Genomic DNA, 19,313 nt, shown 5'->3' with positions numbered 1-19,313 from the left:
AGAAAGCAGTTAAAATTGCTAGGTGTATGTTCCCAAGTATATAAAGCTTTCTTTATGATTTACATTGGTGAAATCTGCAATAAATGGTATTGGGAACCTGGCACTAAACAAAGAATCAATTTGATATGGTCTTTTGAATAGCAATTTGTTGGATATTTCCTGTCGGATAGTTCGGTTTTGAAAATGGAACCTTGCGCATAATAAAGAATTAATTTAGAATGGCCTTTTGGATAGCAATTTGTTGGATTTCTCCTGCCGGACAGTTTAGTTTTGGAATTGGAAACTGACACTTAACAAAGGATAAATTTGGAATGACCCTTTGAATGGCACTTTGTTGCATTGCTCCTGCCGGATAGTTTAGTTTTGAAGTTTGAACCCGACATTAAAGAAAGAATCGATTTGGTTCAGCCTTACTTTTTTAACAAAGGATTGCTACAAAAACATCGAGGGAAGAACGCGAAAAGATTATATCTGCTTCTTGAATTAGTGTCACCTAGAACCTATTCGCCTTCATACCTCAACACGTTCTCTAGTTTGCCTATCCTGACACCTGCCATCCTGTTTGCTTCCCACTGAGCTGTAGGAGTTCCGGTATTCTCTTTTATTGCAGCCAAGATGCTTATCAGTAAATACTGATTTGATTACAAGGATATACGCAATTTGTAAAATTTGACAAACAAAAAGAATGAGCAAATACAAGACGAAGCATGACAAGTTAAGTAAACGAATGGTTCAAATAAAATAAATTTTATCTTTATTATAAATAATATAACTAACACGAAATAAACAGAAATGCACGTTCTTTCTTTGTTGTCTGATAAAGAAGTTTAGTCATCGAAGGGAGTGAAAATCTTACTCATCTATCCATCAGGTAAACGTGCTTCTCTTGAATTAGTTCGTGCATTGAACTTGGGAATTGTAACATGTGAGGAGTCGTCGACATGAGCTGTAGAATCTATGGCTGGATACTTAATAATGGGACAAAAACATTATTCAAGGTATCACTTTAATGCTTAATTATTTTCTAATTTTGGTCATTTTAAATAAAGTACGAGTAATTCTATTTTGAAATATTAAAATCATTTTGAGTAATCATCAACATTATATTTTTATTAAAAATTAAAGTAATAACAAGACGTAGTATAATTATATTATAATAATATTTATACTACTACTACAACTACTACTACTAATGACGATGATGATGATGATGATGATGATGATGATGATGATGATGATGATAATAATAATAATAATAATAATAATAATAATAATAATAATAATAATAATATAATAATAATAATAATAATAATAATAATAATAATAATAATAATAATAATAATAATAATAATAATAATAATAATAATAATAATAATAATAATAATAGTAATAATAATAATAATAAAAATAATAATAATAATGATTATGATAATACCTGTAAGTAGTAGAAGTAGTAGTAGTAGTAGTAGTAGTAGTAGTAGTAGCAGTGGTAGTAGTAGTATAGTAGTAGTAGTAGTAGTAGTAGTAGTAGTAGTAGTAGTAGTAGTAGTAGTAGTGGTAGTGGTAGTGGTGGTGACGGTGATGGTAGTGTAAGGGGAAGGGGTAGGGGTTGTGGTAGTGGTGGTTGCGTTAGTGGTGGTGGTGTTGTTGTTGGTGGTGGTAGTGTAGGTGGTGGTGGTGGTGGTGGTAGTAGTGTGGTGATTGTGGTGGTGATGATTGTGGTGGTGGTAGTGGTGGTAGTGATGGTGGCTGTGGTGGCGGTAGTGGTACTGGTGGTAGTGGATGTGGTGGTGGTAGTGATTGTGGCGATGGTTATGATGGTGGTGGTGGTGGTGGTGGTTTGGGTATTGGTATTGGTGGTGGTATTGGTAGTGGTAGTGGTGGTGACGGTGATGGTAGTGTAAGGGGAAGTGGTAGTGGTTGTGGTGTTAGTGGTGGTGGTGTTGTTGTTGGTGGTGGTAGTGTATGTGGTGGTGGTGGTAGTAGGGTGGTGATTGTGGTGGCGATGATTGTGGTGGCGGTAGTGGTGGAAGTGATAGTGGCGGTGGTGGTGGTAGTGATTGTGGCGATGGTTGTGATGGTGGTGGGGGTGGTGGTTTGGGTATTGGTATTGGTGGTGGTAGTGGTAGTGGTGGTGGTGGTGGTGGTAGTGTTGGTAGTTCCTGTTATCGATCACATTCACATTTAAGCTAAAATAATTTCAAATCGTATATTATTTTAAATTCTTGTTTTGATGTTAGTGTTGACATGTTCTGAACATTTTAAGATCACCAGGAAAGACAAGAAACAGGTGCGACTTCATCTTCAATTAATTCTCAATTGGCTAATTAAATATAATTCAATACTGCAGGCAGTGTGGTGCAGTCTGTGTGGTATTTTATTTTGGAGGGCGTTCGTTGATTACAAATACAGCCCCGAGTATATCTACCTACATCAAATTCTTGGGGTAAGTGCGTCAACAATTTGCAATTGCGGAGGATAAAATATAATTAATTAAAAGCTTTGCAGTAATAGAAAAACTTTGTCTAATCATAAATTATGTCGTTATATATTTAGATGTTTTATCCATTTTTTTTAGAAAATAAAACAATGTAGAGACGATATTTTGATTCAAAACGAATAAGTTGGATGAAATATGAGTTGATGATGGGTGTTATCATTAGTGCGTTAATTCGACCATTTATGACAGTATGCATATACTTACAAGTCCCATTGAAACGTGTACCAAGCACGGCATTTAACCACATGTGTACATTGTATTCCAGATATGGCTGTGTATAGTCCCCTTGAAACGTGTACCAAGCACGGCATTTAACCGCCTGTGTACATTGTATTCCAGATATGGCTGTGTATAGTCCCCTTGAAACGTGTACCAAGCACGGCATTTAACCGCCTGTGTACATTGTATTCCAGATATGGCTGTGTATAGTCCCCTTGAAACGTGTACCAAGCACGGCATTTAACCACCTGTGTACATTGTATTCCAGATATGGCTGTGTATAGTCCCCTTGAAACGTATACCAAGCACGGCATTTAACCACCTGTGTACATTGTATTCCAGATATGGCTGTGTATAGTCCCCTTGAAACGTGTACCAAGCACGGCATTTAACCGCCTGTGTACATTGTATTCCAGATATGGCTGTGTATAGTCCCCTTGAAACGTGTACCAAGCACGGCATTTAACCACCTGTGTACATTGTATTCCAGATATGGCTGTGTATAGTCCCCTTGAAACGTCTACCAAGCACGGCATTTAACCGCCTGTGTACATTGTATTCCAGATATGGCTGTGTATAGTCCCCTTGAAACGTGTACCAAGCACGGCATTTAACCACCTGTGTACATTGTATTCCAGATATGGCTGTGAATAGTCCCCTTGAAACGTGTACCAAGCACGGCATTTAACCACCTGTGTACATTGTATTCCAGATATGGCTGTGTATAGTCCCCTTGAAACGTGTACCAAGCACGGCATTTAACCGCCTGTGTACATTGTATTCCAGATATGGCTGTGTATAGTCCCCTTGAAACGTGTACCAAGCACGGCATTTAACCACCTGTGTACATTGTATTCCAGATATGGCTGTGTATAGACCCCTTGAAACGTGTACCAAGCACGGCATTTAACCACCTGTGTACATTGTATTCCAGATATGGCTGTGTATAGACCCCTTGAAACGTGTACCAAGCACGGCATTTAACCGCCTGTGTACATTGTATTCCAGATATGGCTGTGTATAGTCCCCTTGAAACGTGTACCAAGCACGGCATTTAACCGCCTGTGTACATTGTATTCCAGATATGGCTGTGTATAGTCCCCTTGAAACGTGTACCAAGCACGGCATTTAACCGCCTGTGTACATTGTATTCCAGATATGGCTGTGTATAGTCCCCTTGAAACGTGTACCAAGCACGGCATTTAACCGCCTGTGTACATTGTATTCCAGATATGGCTGTGTATAGTCCCCTTGAAACGTGTACCAAGCACGGCATTTAACCGCCTGTGTACATTGTATTCCAGATATGGCTGTGTATAGTCCCCTTGAAACGTGTACCAAGCACGGCATTTAACCGCCTGTGTACATTGTATTCCAGATATGGCTGTGTATAGTCCCCTTGAAACGTGTACCAAGCACGGCATTTAACCACCTGTGTACATGGTTTTTCAGATATGGCTGTGCATAGCTCGTGCGTCTGCGGCAGTGCTCCACATGAACCTGGCTGCTGTGCTGATACCCTTGTGTCGGGGTCTTGCTCTGTGGGGCAATAGAATGCTCATTAAAGTATGTCATGTCCACTATTTGTGAATTGCTGGGTTACAGGAAAAGTAGTTTTATAGCTTTAATTACGTGTAAAAAGCAAATTTCATTTAAAGTAGATTTATATGGCGGCATTTAACCGCCGTAAGATAACCTGTTAACATTCGCAAATTGATTCGTGTTAACCACTTATTTTCGCGATATCTATCTAGCTATCTAGTTAATAATAAATATTTGATAATACTTATTCGATTCGTCTTAACACTTATTCAGTGAAATTTGCAAATCATAAGTAGATAACCAGTTGTATGAATTATTTATAGGTTTCATGACTCATATCTAAATAACCAGTTATTATGTTACTTATTAAGTAGAATTCGCAAGAAATAACTTGTCATCCTGTTATTGTTGTACACCTAAAACGGTAACAGGTGGCAGTTATGGGCACTTTCAAGCCTGTTTTTAGTCGCGAATATTAACTAGATAGCTAGGTAAACATCGCGAAATTAAGTGATATAATGCGAACGCTAACAGGTAATCTTACGGCAGTAATATGCCACCATATATTTGTACTAGTTTGTAGAATTTAAAAAAAAATATGTTACCATTGATTTACTTTGAAGTTGTGTAAATTTCAGAATTCATAGACCACAATTACATTTGCAACGCCGTAATATTTTACCAACTAACAACTGAAGCTTTGTAGTTCGAAGCACTCAATAATCGCAATGAATTTGAAGTTTAGATTGTCAAGTTAGTTAAATCATTGAAACACCAACTTACATTTGTAGGTATACAGTTTAAGTATTTATAACTGAACTGTATGTGCAGCTGTTTAGTTTCAATATTTAATAGCACCAAATTTCTGTTACAACCTTGTATTATTTCAACTGTAATGTCATTTCCGGTAAACATTATGGTAACTGTCTTCTAGTTAGAGTATCACCCAAAGCATATACTGAAACATAGAATGCTGCTATTTGTTAATAAACGTTTTCATAGATATAAAGTGATATTCATCGCGACGATGTTTAGGAGCATATTACTTTATATCACCCATAGTACGGCATATACTCGCCATTAGTCAATAAATGTGTATTACTTTCTGTGTAATCAGAATATGAATATTTCTTTGCAGTTTGGATTAGGACTGACCTGGTTGAGATGGAGTGCAACATCCTTCCATGTCTTCATTGGGAACATTATTATGATTTTTACAGGTAAACTTTTTCCTATTCAAACAAATTAAAGCCGTACCTGTATAAAGTTTTCATTAATTCAATATACCTTTCATTACATGGAGAATTCCGCGTGTAAATAAATCGTACACTTTATGTATATATAAACAAATCCGCCAAATTCCTCACACATTTCCTTCTGCATTGACTTTGTGCCAGTAAACAAGAACTCTGTTTTACCCTGTTACAAATGATCTAGTCCCTGTTGAGTTATTAAATATTAAAACAACGTTGTTTCAATATTTTTGCAGTTATTCATGTGGTTGCCCATTCTTTCAACACAATAAACTTCTCGATCAACACGGACGATAATGTAGCTGGTCTACATCCTTTCCCAAACCAAACACAGGCATATGAGGTTTCAATTTATGTAAAACTAACATAACAGTATACATGTAGTTAATTCCCCCAAAACGCAAATGCATTCAAGTGCAAGACTACATGCGCGGTGTATTTTGCTTTCGAATCAAGAGTCATTATGAACATGATAAGTCGTCATTTTGCCCCTTCGTGTGCGCGAGACTGTTGACAAAAAAATCTTGTTTGGAATTCATCGTACGGTGTCATTCTATATGAAGAAAAATAAATTTTAAATGAAATATTAATCAGTTTTCTGTATTACTACTCATGCTTCATCAATTTCAAACACTAATGTTTCCAAATTTCTTTTTCGTTTCAGGTCTGTCTATCCATTTTAATATTTACAGGTAGGTTTTCACAATTATTTTAGCTTATTATCTATAATGGTTGTACTGACGTGTTCATGTAGTTTATTTTACTACAAAATACACATGAGTTCAAGAAGCACCATGTATAATGCACACGTACAACATGACGACCAGTACAAGTACTATTTAGAGCACGGGCGGGTATGCATGTTGGACCCGCTATATACCAAATAGTCTATTATCCGCGAGCATCCAGGTACCCGTATATGCAGCTCAAGCCGCAGTATACACACTACCTATACTAATCGATGCCTTAGTACTAATCGATGTATCATTGCTAAATCATGTGCAAGCATATCCGCCTCTGTAAGGGTTCTTTTACAAATATCACAATGTTACGGTCTGGGTTTTTTCTAATCTCGTAACCACGAATTACATACTCGTTATCATGATTTTGTATATCATGGCCACGACCAACTAACTCATTATCACGGTTTTGTATCTCATGGCCACGACTTACTTACTCATTATCACGGTTTTGTATATCATGGCCACGACTTACTTACTCATTATCAGGGTTTTGTATCTCATGGCCACGACTAACTTACTCATTATCACGGTTTTGTATATCATGGCCACGACTAACTTACTCGTTATCACGGTTTTGTATATCATGGCCACGACTTACTAACTCATTATCACGGTTTTGTATATCATGGCCACGACTTACTTACTCATTATCACGGTTTTGTATCTCATGGCCACGACTTACTTACTCGTTATCACGGTTTTGTATATCATGGCCACGACTTACTTACTCGTTATCACGGTTTTGTATATCATGGCCACGACTTACTAACTCATTATCACGGTTTTGTATATCATGGCCACGACTTACTTACTCATTATCACGGTTTTGTATATCATGGCCACGACTTACTTACTCATTATCACGGTTTTGTATATCATGGCCACGACTCACTAACTCATTATCACGGTTTTGTATATCATGGCCACGACTTACTTACTCATTATCACGGTTTTGTATATCATGGCCACGACTTACTAACTCATTATCACGGTTTTGTATATCATGGCCACGACTTACTTACTCATTATCACGGTTTTGTATATCATGGCCACGACTAACTAACTCATTATCACGGTTTTGTATCTCATGGCCACGACTTACTTACTCATTATCATGATTTTGTATATCATGGCCACGACCAACTAACTCATTATCACGGTTTTGTATATCATGGCCACGACCAACTAACTCATTATCACGGTTTTGTATATCATGGCCACGACTTACTTACTCATTATCACGGTTTTGTATATCATGGCCACGACTTACTTACTCATTATCACGGTTTTGTATATCATGGCCACGACTTACTTACTCATTATCACGGTTTTGTATATCATGGCCACGACTAACTAACTCATTATCATGATTTTGTATATCATGGCCACGACTTACTTACTCATTATCACGGTTTTGTATATCATGGCCACGACTTACTTACTCATTATCACGGTTTTGTATATCATGGCCACGACTTACTTACTCATTATCACGATTTTGTATATCATGGCCACGACTTACTTACTCATTATCACGATTTTGTATATCATGGCCACGACCAACTAACTCATTATCACGGTTTTGTATATCATGTATATCATGGCCACGACTTACTAACTCATTATCACGGTTGTGTATATCATGTATATCATGGTCACGACTTACTAACTCATTATCACGGTTGTGTATATCATGTATATTATGGCCACGACTTACTAACTCATCATCACGGTTGTGTATATCATGTATATCATGGCCACGACTTACTAACTCATTATCAAGGTTTTGTATATCATGGCCACGACTTGCTAACTCATGATCACGGTTGTGTATATCATGTATATCATGGCCACGACTCACTAACTCATTATCACGGTTATGTATATCATGTATATCATGGTCACGACTCACTAACTCATTATCACGGTTGTGTATATCATGTATATCATGGTCACGACTTACTAACTCATTATCACGGTTGTGTATATCATGTATATCATGGTCACGACTTACTAACTCATTATCACGGTTTTGTATATCATGTATATCTTGGTCACGACTCACTAACTCATTATCACGGTTGTGTATATCATGTATATCATGGTCACGACTTACTAACTCATTATCACGGTTTTGTATATCATGTATATCATGGCCACGACTTACTAACTCATTATCACGGTTGTGTATATCATGTATATCATGGTCAAGACTTACTAACTCATTATCACGGTTGTGTATATCATGTAAATTATGGCCACGACTTACTAACTCATCATCACGGTTGTGTATATCATGTATATCATGGCCACGACTTACTAACTCATTATCACGGTTTTGTATATCATGGCCACGACTTGCTAACTCATTATCACGGTTGTGTATATCATGTATATCATGGTCACGACTCACTAACTCATTATCACGGTTGTGTATATCATGTATATCATGGTCACGACTCACTAACTCATTATCACGGTTGTGTATATCCTGAATATCATGGTCACGACTCACTAACTCATTATCACGGTTGTGTATATCATGTATATCATGGTCACGACTTACTAACTCATTATCACGGTTGTGTATATCATGTATATCATGGTCACGACTTACTAACTCATTATCACGGTTTTGTATATCATGTATATCTTGGTCACGACTCACTAACTCATTATCACGGTTGTGTATATCATGTATATCATGGTCACGACTCACTAACTCATTATCACGGTTGTGTATATCATGTATATCATGGTCACGACTTACTAACTCATTATCACGGTTTTGTATATCATGTATATCATTGTCACGACTTACTAACTCATTATCACGGTTGTGTATATCATGTATATCATGGTCACGACTTACTAACTCATTATCACGGTTTTGTATATCATGTATATCATGGTCACGACTTACTAACTCATTATCGCGGTTTTGTATTACATGTATATCATGGTCACGACTTACTAACACATTATCACGGTTTTGTATAACATGTATATCATTGCCACGACTTACTAACTCATTATCACGGTTTTGTATAACATGTATATCATTGTCACGACTTACTAACTCATTATCACGGTTTTGTATAACATGTATATCATGGCCACGACTCACTAACTCATTATCACGGTTTTGTATAACATGTATATCATTGCCACGACTCACTAACTCATTATCACGGTTTTGTATAACATGTATATCATTGCCACGACTCACTAACTCATTACACGGTTTTGTATAACATGTATATCATTGCCACGACTCACTAACTCATTACACGGTTTTGTATAACATGTATATCATTGCCACGACTCACTAACTCATTATCACGGTTTTGTATAACATGTATATCATTGCCACGACTTACTAACTCATTATCACGGTTTTGTATATCATGTATATCATTGCCACGACTTACTAACTCATTATCACGGTTTTGTATAACATGTATATCATTGCCACGACTTACTAACTCATTATCACGGTTTTGTATAACATGTATATCATGGTCACGACTTACTAACTCATTATCACGGTTTTGTATATCATGTATATCATGGTCACGACTTACTAACTCATTATCACGGTTTTGTATAACATGTATATCATTGCCACGACTTACTAACTCATTATCACGGTTTTGTATAACATGTATATCATTGCCACGACTTACTATCTCATTATCACGGTTTTGTATAACATGTATATCATTGCCACGACTTACTATCTCATTATCACGGTTTTGTATAACATGTATATCATTGCCACGACTTACTAACTCATTATCACGGTTTTGTATAACATGTATATCATTGCCACGACTTACTATCTCATTATCACGGTTTTGTATAACATGTATATCATTGCCACGACTTACTATCTCATTATCACGGTTTTGTATAACATGTATATCATTGCCACGACTTACTATCTCATTATCACGGTTTTGTATAACATGTATATCATTGCCACGACTTACTATCTCATTATCACGGTTTTGTATAACATGTATATCATTGCCACGACTTACTATCTCATTATCACGGTTTTGTATAACATGTATATCATTGCCACGACTTACTATCTCATTATCACGGTTTTGTTTAACATGTATATCATTGCCACGACTTACTAACTCATTATCACGGTTTTGTATAACATGTATTTCATTGCCACGACTTACTATCTCATTATCACGGTTTTGTATAACATGTATATCATTGCCACGACTTACTAACTCATTATCACGGTTTTGTATAACATGTATATCATGGTCACGACTTACTAACTCATTATCACGGTTTTGTATAACATGTATATCATTGCCACGACTTACTAACTCATTATCACGGTTTTGTATAACATGTATATCATTGCCACGACTTACTAACTCATTATCACGGTTTTGTATAACATGTATATCATTGCCACGACTTACTATCTCATTATCACGGTTTTGTATAACATGTATATCATTGCCACGACTTACTATCTCATTATCACGGTTTTGTATAACATGTATATCATTGCCACGACTTACTAACTCATTATCACGGTTTTGTATAACATGTATATCATTGCCACGACTTACTAACTCATTATCACGGTTTTGTATAACATGTATATCATTGCCACGACTTACTATCTCATTATCACGGTTTTGTATAACATGTATATCATGGTCACGACTTACTAACTCATTATCACGGTTTTGTATAACATGTATATCATTGCCACGACTTACTATCTCATTATCACGGTTTTGTATAACATGTATATCATTGCCCCGACTTAATAACTCATTATCACGGTTTTGTATAACATGTATATCATTGCCACGACTTACTATCTCATTATCACGGTTTTGTATAACATGTATATCATTGCCACGACTTACTATCTCATTATCACGGTTTTGTATAACATGTATATCATTGCCACGACTTACTAACTCATTATCACGGTTGTGTATACCATGTATATCATTGCCACGACTTACTAACTCATTATCACGGTTGTGTATACCATGTATATCATTGCCACGACTTACTAACTCATTATCACGGTTGTGTATACCATGTATATCATTGCCACGACTTACTATCTCATTATCACGGTTTTGTATAACATGTATATCATTGCCACGACTTACTATCTCATTATCACGGTTTTGTATAACATGTATATCATTGCCACGACTAACTAACTCATTATCACGGTTTTGTATATCATGTATATCATTGCCACGACTTACTAACTCATTATCACGGTTTTGTATACCATGTATATCATTGCCACGACTTACTAACTCATTATCACGGTTGTGTAGACCATGTTTATCATTGCCACGACTTACTAACTCATTATCACGGTTTTGTATTACATGTATATCATTGCCACGACTTACTAACTCATTATCACGGTTTTGTATATCATGTATATCATTGCCACGACTAACTAACTCATTATCACGGTTTTGTATATCATGTATATCATTGCCACGACTTACTAACTCATTATCACGGTTGTGTATACCATGTATATCATTGCCACGACTTACTAACTCATTATCACGGTTGTGTAGACCATGTTTATCATTGCCACGACTTACTAACTCATTATCACGGTTTTTTATTACATGTATATCATTGCCACGACTTACTAACTCATTATCACGGTTTTGTATATCATGTATATCATTGCCACGACTTACTAACTCATTATCACGGTTGTGTATACCATGTATATCATTGCCACGACTTACTAACTCATTATCACGGTTGTGTATATCATGTATATCATTGCCACGACTTACTAACTCATTATCACGGTTGTGTATACCATGTATATCATTGCCACGACTTACTAACTCATTATCACGGTTGTGTATACCATGTATATCATTGCCACGACTTACTAACTCATTATCACGGTTGTGTATACCATGTATATCATTGCCACGACTTACTAACTCATTATCACGGTTGTGTATACCATGTATATCATTGCCACGACTTACTAACTCATTATCACGGTTGTGTATACCATGTATATCATTGCCACGACTTACTAACTCATTATCACGGTTGTGTATACCATGTATATCATTGCCACGACTTACTAACTCATTATCACGGTTGTGTATACCATGTATATCATTGCCACGACTTACTAACTCATTATCACGGTTGTGTATACCATGTATATCATTGCCACGACTTACTAACTCATTATCACGGTTGTGTATACCATGTATATCATTGCCACGACTTACTAACTCATTATCACGGTTGTGTATATCATGTATATCATTGCCACGACTTACTAACTCATTATCACGGTTCTGTATATCATGTATATCATTGCCACGACTTACTAACTCATTATCACGGTTGTGTATACCATGTATATCATTGCCACGACTTACTATCTCATTATCACGGTTTTGTATAATATGTATATCATGGTCACGACTTACTAACTCATTATCACGGTTGTGTATATCATGTATATCATGGCCACGACTTACTATCTAGTTCCGAAGACATAAGTATCTCATAGGCACGACTTAGAGAAAAAAAAGTCGTCTGAATAAAAGTCATGACCACGATATAACCAAGACAACGAGATAACTAAGTCGTAGCAACAAATTAAGTCGATATCACAATGTACTAAATCATAAGAACGAATAAGTAGGTCGTGGCTATGAGATAAAAAACACAGTCCCGCCTCCATGCCACTGTACAATGTCAAACAATTCAATCGGTTTTGTTTTAAATATTTGAATCAAGCAAGTGGTTAATTTTACTTCAGTTCCTGGGGCCACTGGATTACTCATGACCATTATTTTGTGTGTGTTATTTTGGACAAGCCTCCAAACAGTCAGGTATTAATAGTTTGTGCATAAATTATTTCGACACTTATTTTATAAATACAAGTGGTGTTTAATGGATGTAATATTTGAGTCTAGTTTGGAACCATCCAGTGGTATGATATGCATATTGGGGTCACGTGCTTTCGCTGCTTTAACACTAGATTGTTGCTACATTCTATTGTTTCATTCAATTAAAAATGTTAGTCAGCAGTGTTGTCTTTCCTGGAACTTAGTTGAATTAATTTGACTTCTTAATTCGCTGAATTAATAATTTAAAGTTGTTTGGCAATGCTGAAATGAAAATACACTGCCATTGTGAACTGATCATGTTGTGATTGTAGGAGGCGCTTCTTCAATATGTTTTGGTACAGTCATCGTCTCGCAGTAGTGTTATTATTGCCGTTACTTCTTGTACACGGTCACAGGTAAATATACACGAAATGTAAACATTTCACCCATTTTAATTTCATATTCTGTTAAAGAGTCAAGATTATCAATCACGAATCACAAATTTGCCCTGCTAAACTGTTTAACCCCTCGAGTAAGCAAAATAGCACACATACATTAATGATGGTCTCAGCCTAAAATGTTATTGCACTTGGGAATTTACACTTAAGATAATCCAAATGATTGTTTAGAAAACAGATCGAACGAACAATGTAATTGTACATTTATATTTTTTTAAAGTTATGTGCCTTTTTATAAATTTATGTAGAGGCCCGCTACGGAGGCAGATCAACACCGACCGCCATTTTCCAGGATGCAATCTCACTCTGGCTCCTTTTGAAGACAGTTTGTTGCCCGTAAATGGGTCAAACCAACCCGAACAACATTGTCTAGACGCTGCAAAATTTGATCATATTCCATGTTCGGTAGGTATTTAAAATTGAAAACAACAACAACAACAAGAACTCTTGAGGGTATCATGTTCTTTGCTTTAACTTTGTTTTTCAACATTTGTCTTTCCTCTATATGTACAGTTTTAACAGCGGTTACATCACGTCTCTGGAGCTTTTATACCATTGCAAATCAATTTTCAAGACGACTAAGTTTTATTATATTTACTGTTGGGTCAATATTTCTCTCCATTTCAGTCTTGGCAATGGCTAATACTGCCGCTCATCCTCTACTGCTGTGACGTAGTGTACCGAATGATTCGTAGATCTCATAAGGTGACAGACTTCAGTGTAACCTTTGTATCTGATAATGTCCTAGAACTGGCAGTGAAGAGCACCTTTATAAAAGCGAAGCCGGGACAGGTACATTTTTAATAGGTTCACTTTCTATACCTTCTGAAGTAATCATTCAATTAAGTAATTGTAACTAAACGAACGCAACTCATTTCCTCGATTAAATTCTGGCATTTGTGAACTGAGGCTTTTAAAGTTCACGCTTACATATTATGAATAGCATAATCTTTGTTATACACTTCTTTATTTTAAAAATGCTTAATTTGAACATGGACTCGCTTTAACAACGTGCGTAGCCAAAACAGTTGTGCGATCTTTCGATTTGAACAAGTCATTATCTTAAGACAACATCTGATTCATCTGACTAAACTTAGAAACAATTTAGCGTTTTAGATGCCTTAAATTAGTTGTACAACATTTTGTCATTTTTATATATGTTCTCAAACAGCATTCATATTCATCTATATTTCAGTATGTTCTGTTGAACTGTCCAGTCATTTCTTCTCTAGAATGGCATCCATTCACAGTATCGGAGGTACTATGAACTATCACTTAGAATAAGTTTCTGTTGTGGGTTATTGAAACAAATTTCTTTACTGATTTATCCTCTAGTAAGGATAATGGAATCTATTGGCCATTGTTTATTCTTCGGGTTGAGTTTTTACAGCACATTTGATGAGTAAATTTAAGTCCGCCCCAGTCTTATGTCTTGTATGCCTTATACGTAAGTAAGTAAGTAAGTAGGTAAGTAAGTAAGTAAGTAAGTAAGTAAGTAAGTAAGTAAGTAAGTAAGTAAGTAGGTAAGTAGGTAAGTAGGTAAGTAAGTAAGTAAGTAAGTAAGTAAGTAAGTAAGTAAGTAAGTAAGTAAGTAAGTAAGTAAATTGTTTATTATAGTGGCATGTGTACATAGCATAATAACATTTCATAATGAATAGTTTACACCCGGCCCATCGGGACTGTAAGTCACCTATATATCGGCGGTATATGGAGCATAATTTCATATCAAACGTAAGTTGTATATAACAGAGCAGATATACAATTAATTACCTTAACAAAAAAAGTTGAAAAAAACCCGTTTCATTAATGTTGTTAGTTTGGTGTAAGGCACTGGTGGCACTGGTGGATTCCAAGTGTTTGCTGCCGATGAAAAATTGTTCGTTTGTATTGTTTTGTGTTGTAAACATTATGCACCCAAAGGGGATGTATCCATCATCAATATGCATTAATACGGGCCTTACGGGACGCATGGCTTATTTGCACACACTATTTATTTACTGTGTGGCTTAACAATAACTGATTGTTTTCAGAGTACACGAAGGTCTGCCCACGCCCATTTTCTTTGTTTTGGCTTTACCGTATGCAAACAATTTATATGTCACAGGGACTTGTGCAGGATATGTAAATGAATGTTAATTTTGTTGGTCAAAAAAAGTATATCAATATCATTTTACCATCGGATAGATCCTCTCTCAGCCGAAAGGTCATTTTGCTTAAATCTCAAACGCTTACATCTCCTATGCAGAAATCACCCTGTTTATGTTATGCGCAAACTTTTGTTTCCATATTTAATTTATGATAATGTAACGCCTGTCTGTGGCCTATTTTGTAGGTTCCATGCACGGCGAACGAACACATACTGAAGTTGATGATAGGTCGGGCAGGAGACTGGACAGGTATGCTTTTCAAACTTTTTTGACGTCTTACTTCTTTTGAATAACTTTTAATAAAAACAGCCATTGTATTAAAAATATCTTAAAGTGTAATATGTCTGAGTGTTCCCCCACTTGTGTGGAGTATACTAATTTAATAACTACACGAATCCTGCGCAACAAACAATATCAAACTATTTGAAGTCTGCCTATCGATTCATGCAATTGAAAAAAAAAATATTCACTCAAAACTCCACTGAATATCGCGTACCAACATAAATTGTAGTTCAGCCCCAAATTTGGAAACTTTTGAGAACAACGAATTGAATATAAAATCCAATTAAATGTAGTTTTTCACCAGTCCTTCATATATCTCTCTAGATGAGTTGTTTAATCGCCTTTCATCAAGACAACAATGCACAGAAAGCACTACGACGACCCGCCATAATGGGTAAGTCAACTAAAACGTTTTAGCAGTTCTTTATTAAAAATGATTCAACTGCATTATTTTAAAAAGAGAGAGTGAAAGATTGCACTGGCAAATATCTATCCCCTACAATTGTCTACAGCCAATTGTATAAAACTATAAAACTGTCTACAGGTTATATTTCGGTTAGCCTGCACATTTAAATGGTTTGATTGGTTTATATTGTTTTAAGGGATACATATTGACTTTTCAGTTAACTTTGACCAAACCAAAGAATAAACCACTTTTATACAATTGGCTGCTGTTTACTCTCGTTTCGTAACCCGTTGTCCATTTTCTGTTGTTGTCAGACAGAAGAAGCTGATCGATCACTTTTGAAACTAACATTACTTTAAAAGAATCATACCCACCATTTCATTGCTATAGTGACGAGATGTTTAGAATAGACGGTCCTTTCACGTCTCCTTTGGAGCATATTGACGGCTATAAAGACGCGGTGATAGTAACTGGAGGGGTAGGAGTGGCGCCGGTGTTAGCGTGGTGCAGGTATAGGTTTATGGAAATTGAGAACATATTTTACATATCTCCTGTTATTGACTTGATTGAGGCAAGAACTTCAAACAGTTCAAACATTTATATGTATCTTTCCATTTTACATCAGGCACTGTCATTTGTTTTAAATAGAGTCATTCTTTGCAAGTTTGTTAAGTTCATACACAATTTAAGACTTTGATAAGTATATTGACTGATATAGCTAATCTCTTACCAAAAAATCACCTTTTATATTTGTAGATCTGATAACGATATCATGATTATGTAAAAGAAAATTTAATCTTTAAAAGATAAATTGTGTTAAGGAAGTTAAAAATCACATGTAATTATTTATATAATCATTGTACAGTGATCAATTATTAATACGTAATGCTTTTAATTCCAGGAGGTTTAAACATGCTGAGAAATCACATCGTATATGCATTATTTTCGTCACAAGGGATGACCTACTTCTGAAATTCGTTGAACTTATTTGTGAGCAGCATCGTTCTAAGGTTACGATCGTATAATTTTTTCTACAAGTTTACCTTTAACAGGGTTTGACCACTGGTCATAGAATATTCATTAAGACGGTGCTAGGAGAACGGAACGATAACAGGCCCCCATATTTCGAACCATCTTAAGCCTTACAAGCTAAAGTGACTTATTTCATTAAGACGTACTTCTTTAACTATGATTTAAATGAATATACATAGAACTTATGGTTGTAAGCATACAGATAATTTCCTTTTGAAGTCCTAAAACAGTTACGAATGTAAATATTGCATATATTATGCCAAAACAAAAACACTGAGCTTAGCTTAATTCTGTAGCAGGAACTAAAGATGTTTCGAGAAATGAAGGCCTTAATTGCGCCTTACTTTACATTGCTGTCAATAAACAAACTCACCTTATCCAAGACTGCTGTTTGATTCATGTATGTATAGTGTACTCCAAAAGTATTTATGGTTATCGTCACTCATTATTTCGATAATAATCTAGATTTCCGGTGAATGAAATTGCCTATCGGCTGTCAATAAGTAATAAGCCTAATCGTTAAAACCTGCAGTTTTCTTAATTTAGTAGACATTATTTGGTCCCCCGCTCGCTGAAAACACTTTTAAATCGTAGACAGCGAACTTTTAATGAAGAGTTTTCGGTTCGACTAAGTTTATTTGCTCATATTTGGTTAAGTTAGAATATAATGTATGTCTGCATGATAAATACATCTTGCTATTCCTCAGGTTGTGAACATCCAAACTAAAGCTGAATTGTACTACACTGGCCAAAGAAAATTAAGTCAGGTATGTATGGTGTAACGTTTCATATGTTTTTGTTTAGTAAATTTTAACTTCTGAATTTATTATTGTCATTCACACGTTCAAAATATGATCAGTCCTCGAGTCATTAATTAAATTATTACCATCAAAGTCTGCAAATGGATGTTAAAATTCAAGTTATAATTTCGATTTCAGCACGAAACATTTTCAAAAGGAAGGCCCAATATACGAGCCATACTTCACAATCTAAATCACAAAAAAGGGTATGCACGGATTTACATCAGTGATTTGCAATACAGATTAACAGTATATTTGTATTTGATTCCTACAGTTTTGCATCTACCTAAAACAAGCATTAGTTTAAGCATTAGTTTTGTATCCCGCAATTTCCTTATATTAAATTTTTTGACTGCTGGACCTGTTCATGTAGTTTGTTTGGCAGCACACTTTTTATTGACAACCGTCGTCTTGTTGCTTGAAACTGTTACTTATCGACCACTTTGTGGTGTTATTATCAACTACATTGGGACTGTATTTCGAGGTATTATCACAGGTTATATTTCAGGTCGAAAGTTGGAGTATTTGTGTGTGGTCCACCGCCTATGTGTAAGGAGGCCAAACGGATTTGTCTAGATTTATCGTCCAGGAATGTTCAATATGTATGCCACAAAGAAACAATATAATAAGTTGAATTACTATAACCGTATATGATTTCCAATATTTTGGACTTTACCATCTTCGGGATCAAAATTGCTGTGCAATATGACTGGAGTTTTTACCTAATAAAAATCAAAAACGTTTGTCTGTATAACTTTGTTTCAATAACTTTATCCAACTTTGTTCGAGTTCTACGTCAATTTCGCCAGTCACCAATTCCATATTGGGGTGACAGCTTATTGACATTTCTGACCAGATTAAATAGCTATGTCTCTGTTTACGACAAAATAATAATTAAGTTCAAATATTTTAATTACTTTTTGATTTGTTCTTGTTGTTCAAGCTAGTTGGATTTTACGGTCGTATACATTGAAATGTTTGTTGCGACTTCAATAAGAATTAAGTTCAAACTTTATAGTTACTTTCTAATATGTT

At 35.6% G+C, this 19,313-nt stretch overlaps 1 protein-coding gene across 1 annotated transcript; it reads left to right on the top strand.

Moving 5' to 3' along the window:
- The first annotated feature begins 408 nt into the window (after nt 1-408).
- LOC128238766 (NADPH oxidase 4-like) lies at nt 409-19,012 on the top strand. Its single transcript, XM_052955006.1, has 18 exons — nt 409-998; nt 2,351-2,446; nt 4,172-4,285; nt 5,400-5,481; nt 5,751-5,857; nt 6,179-6,206; nt 13,084-13,156; nt 13,486-13,569; nt 13,860-14,016; nt 14,239-14,403; nt 14,807-14,869; nt 15,944-16,007; nt 16,365-16,434; nt 16,837-16,956; nt 17,348-17,456; nt 18,186-18,245; nt 18,417-18,484; nt 18,787-19,012. The coding sequence occupies exons 1-18, from the start codon at nt 942-944 to the stop codon at nt 18,902-18,904; spliced, it is 1,635 nt and encodes a 544-aa protein (XP_052810966.1). The 5' UTR covers nt 409-941; the 3' UTR covers nt 18,905-19,012.
- The last annotated feature ends 301 nt before the right edge of the window (nt 19,013-19,313 follow it).

This window comes from Mya arenaria, chromosome 6 (genome assembly GCF_026914265.1).
Source record: "Mya arenaria isolate MELC-2E11 chromosome 6, ASM2691426v1".
Taxonomy (NCBI): Eukaryota; Metazoa; Mollusca; class Bivalvia; order Myida; family Myidae; genus Mya; species Mya arenaria.
Note: the sequence above shows the minus strand (reverse complement) of the source record. Positions and strands in the feature narration are given on the sequence as shown.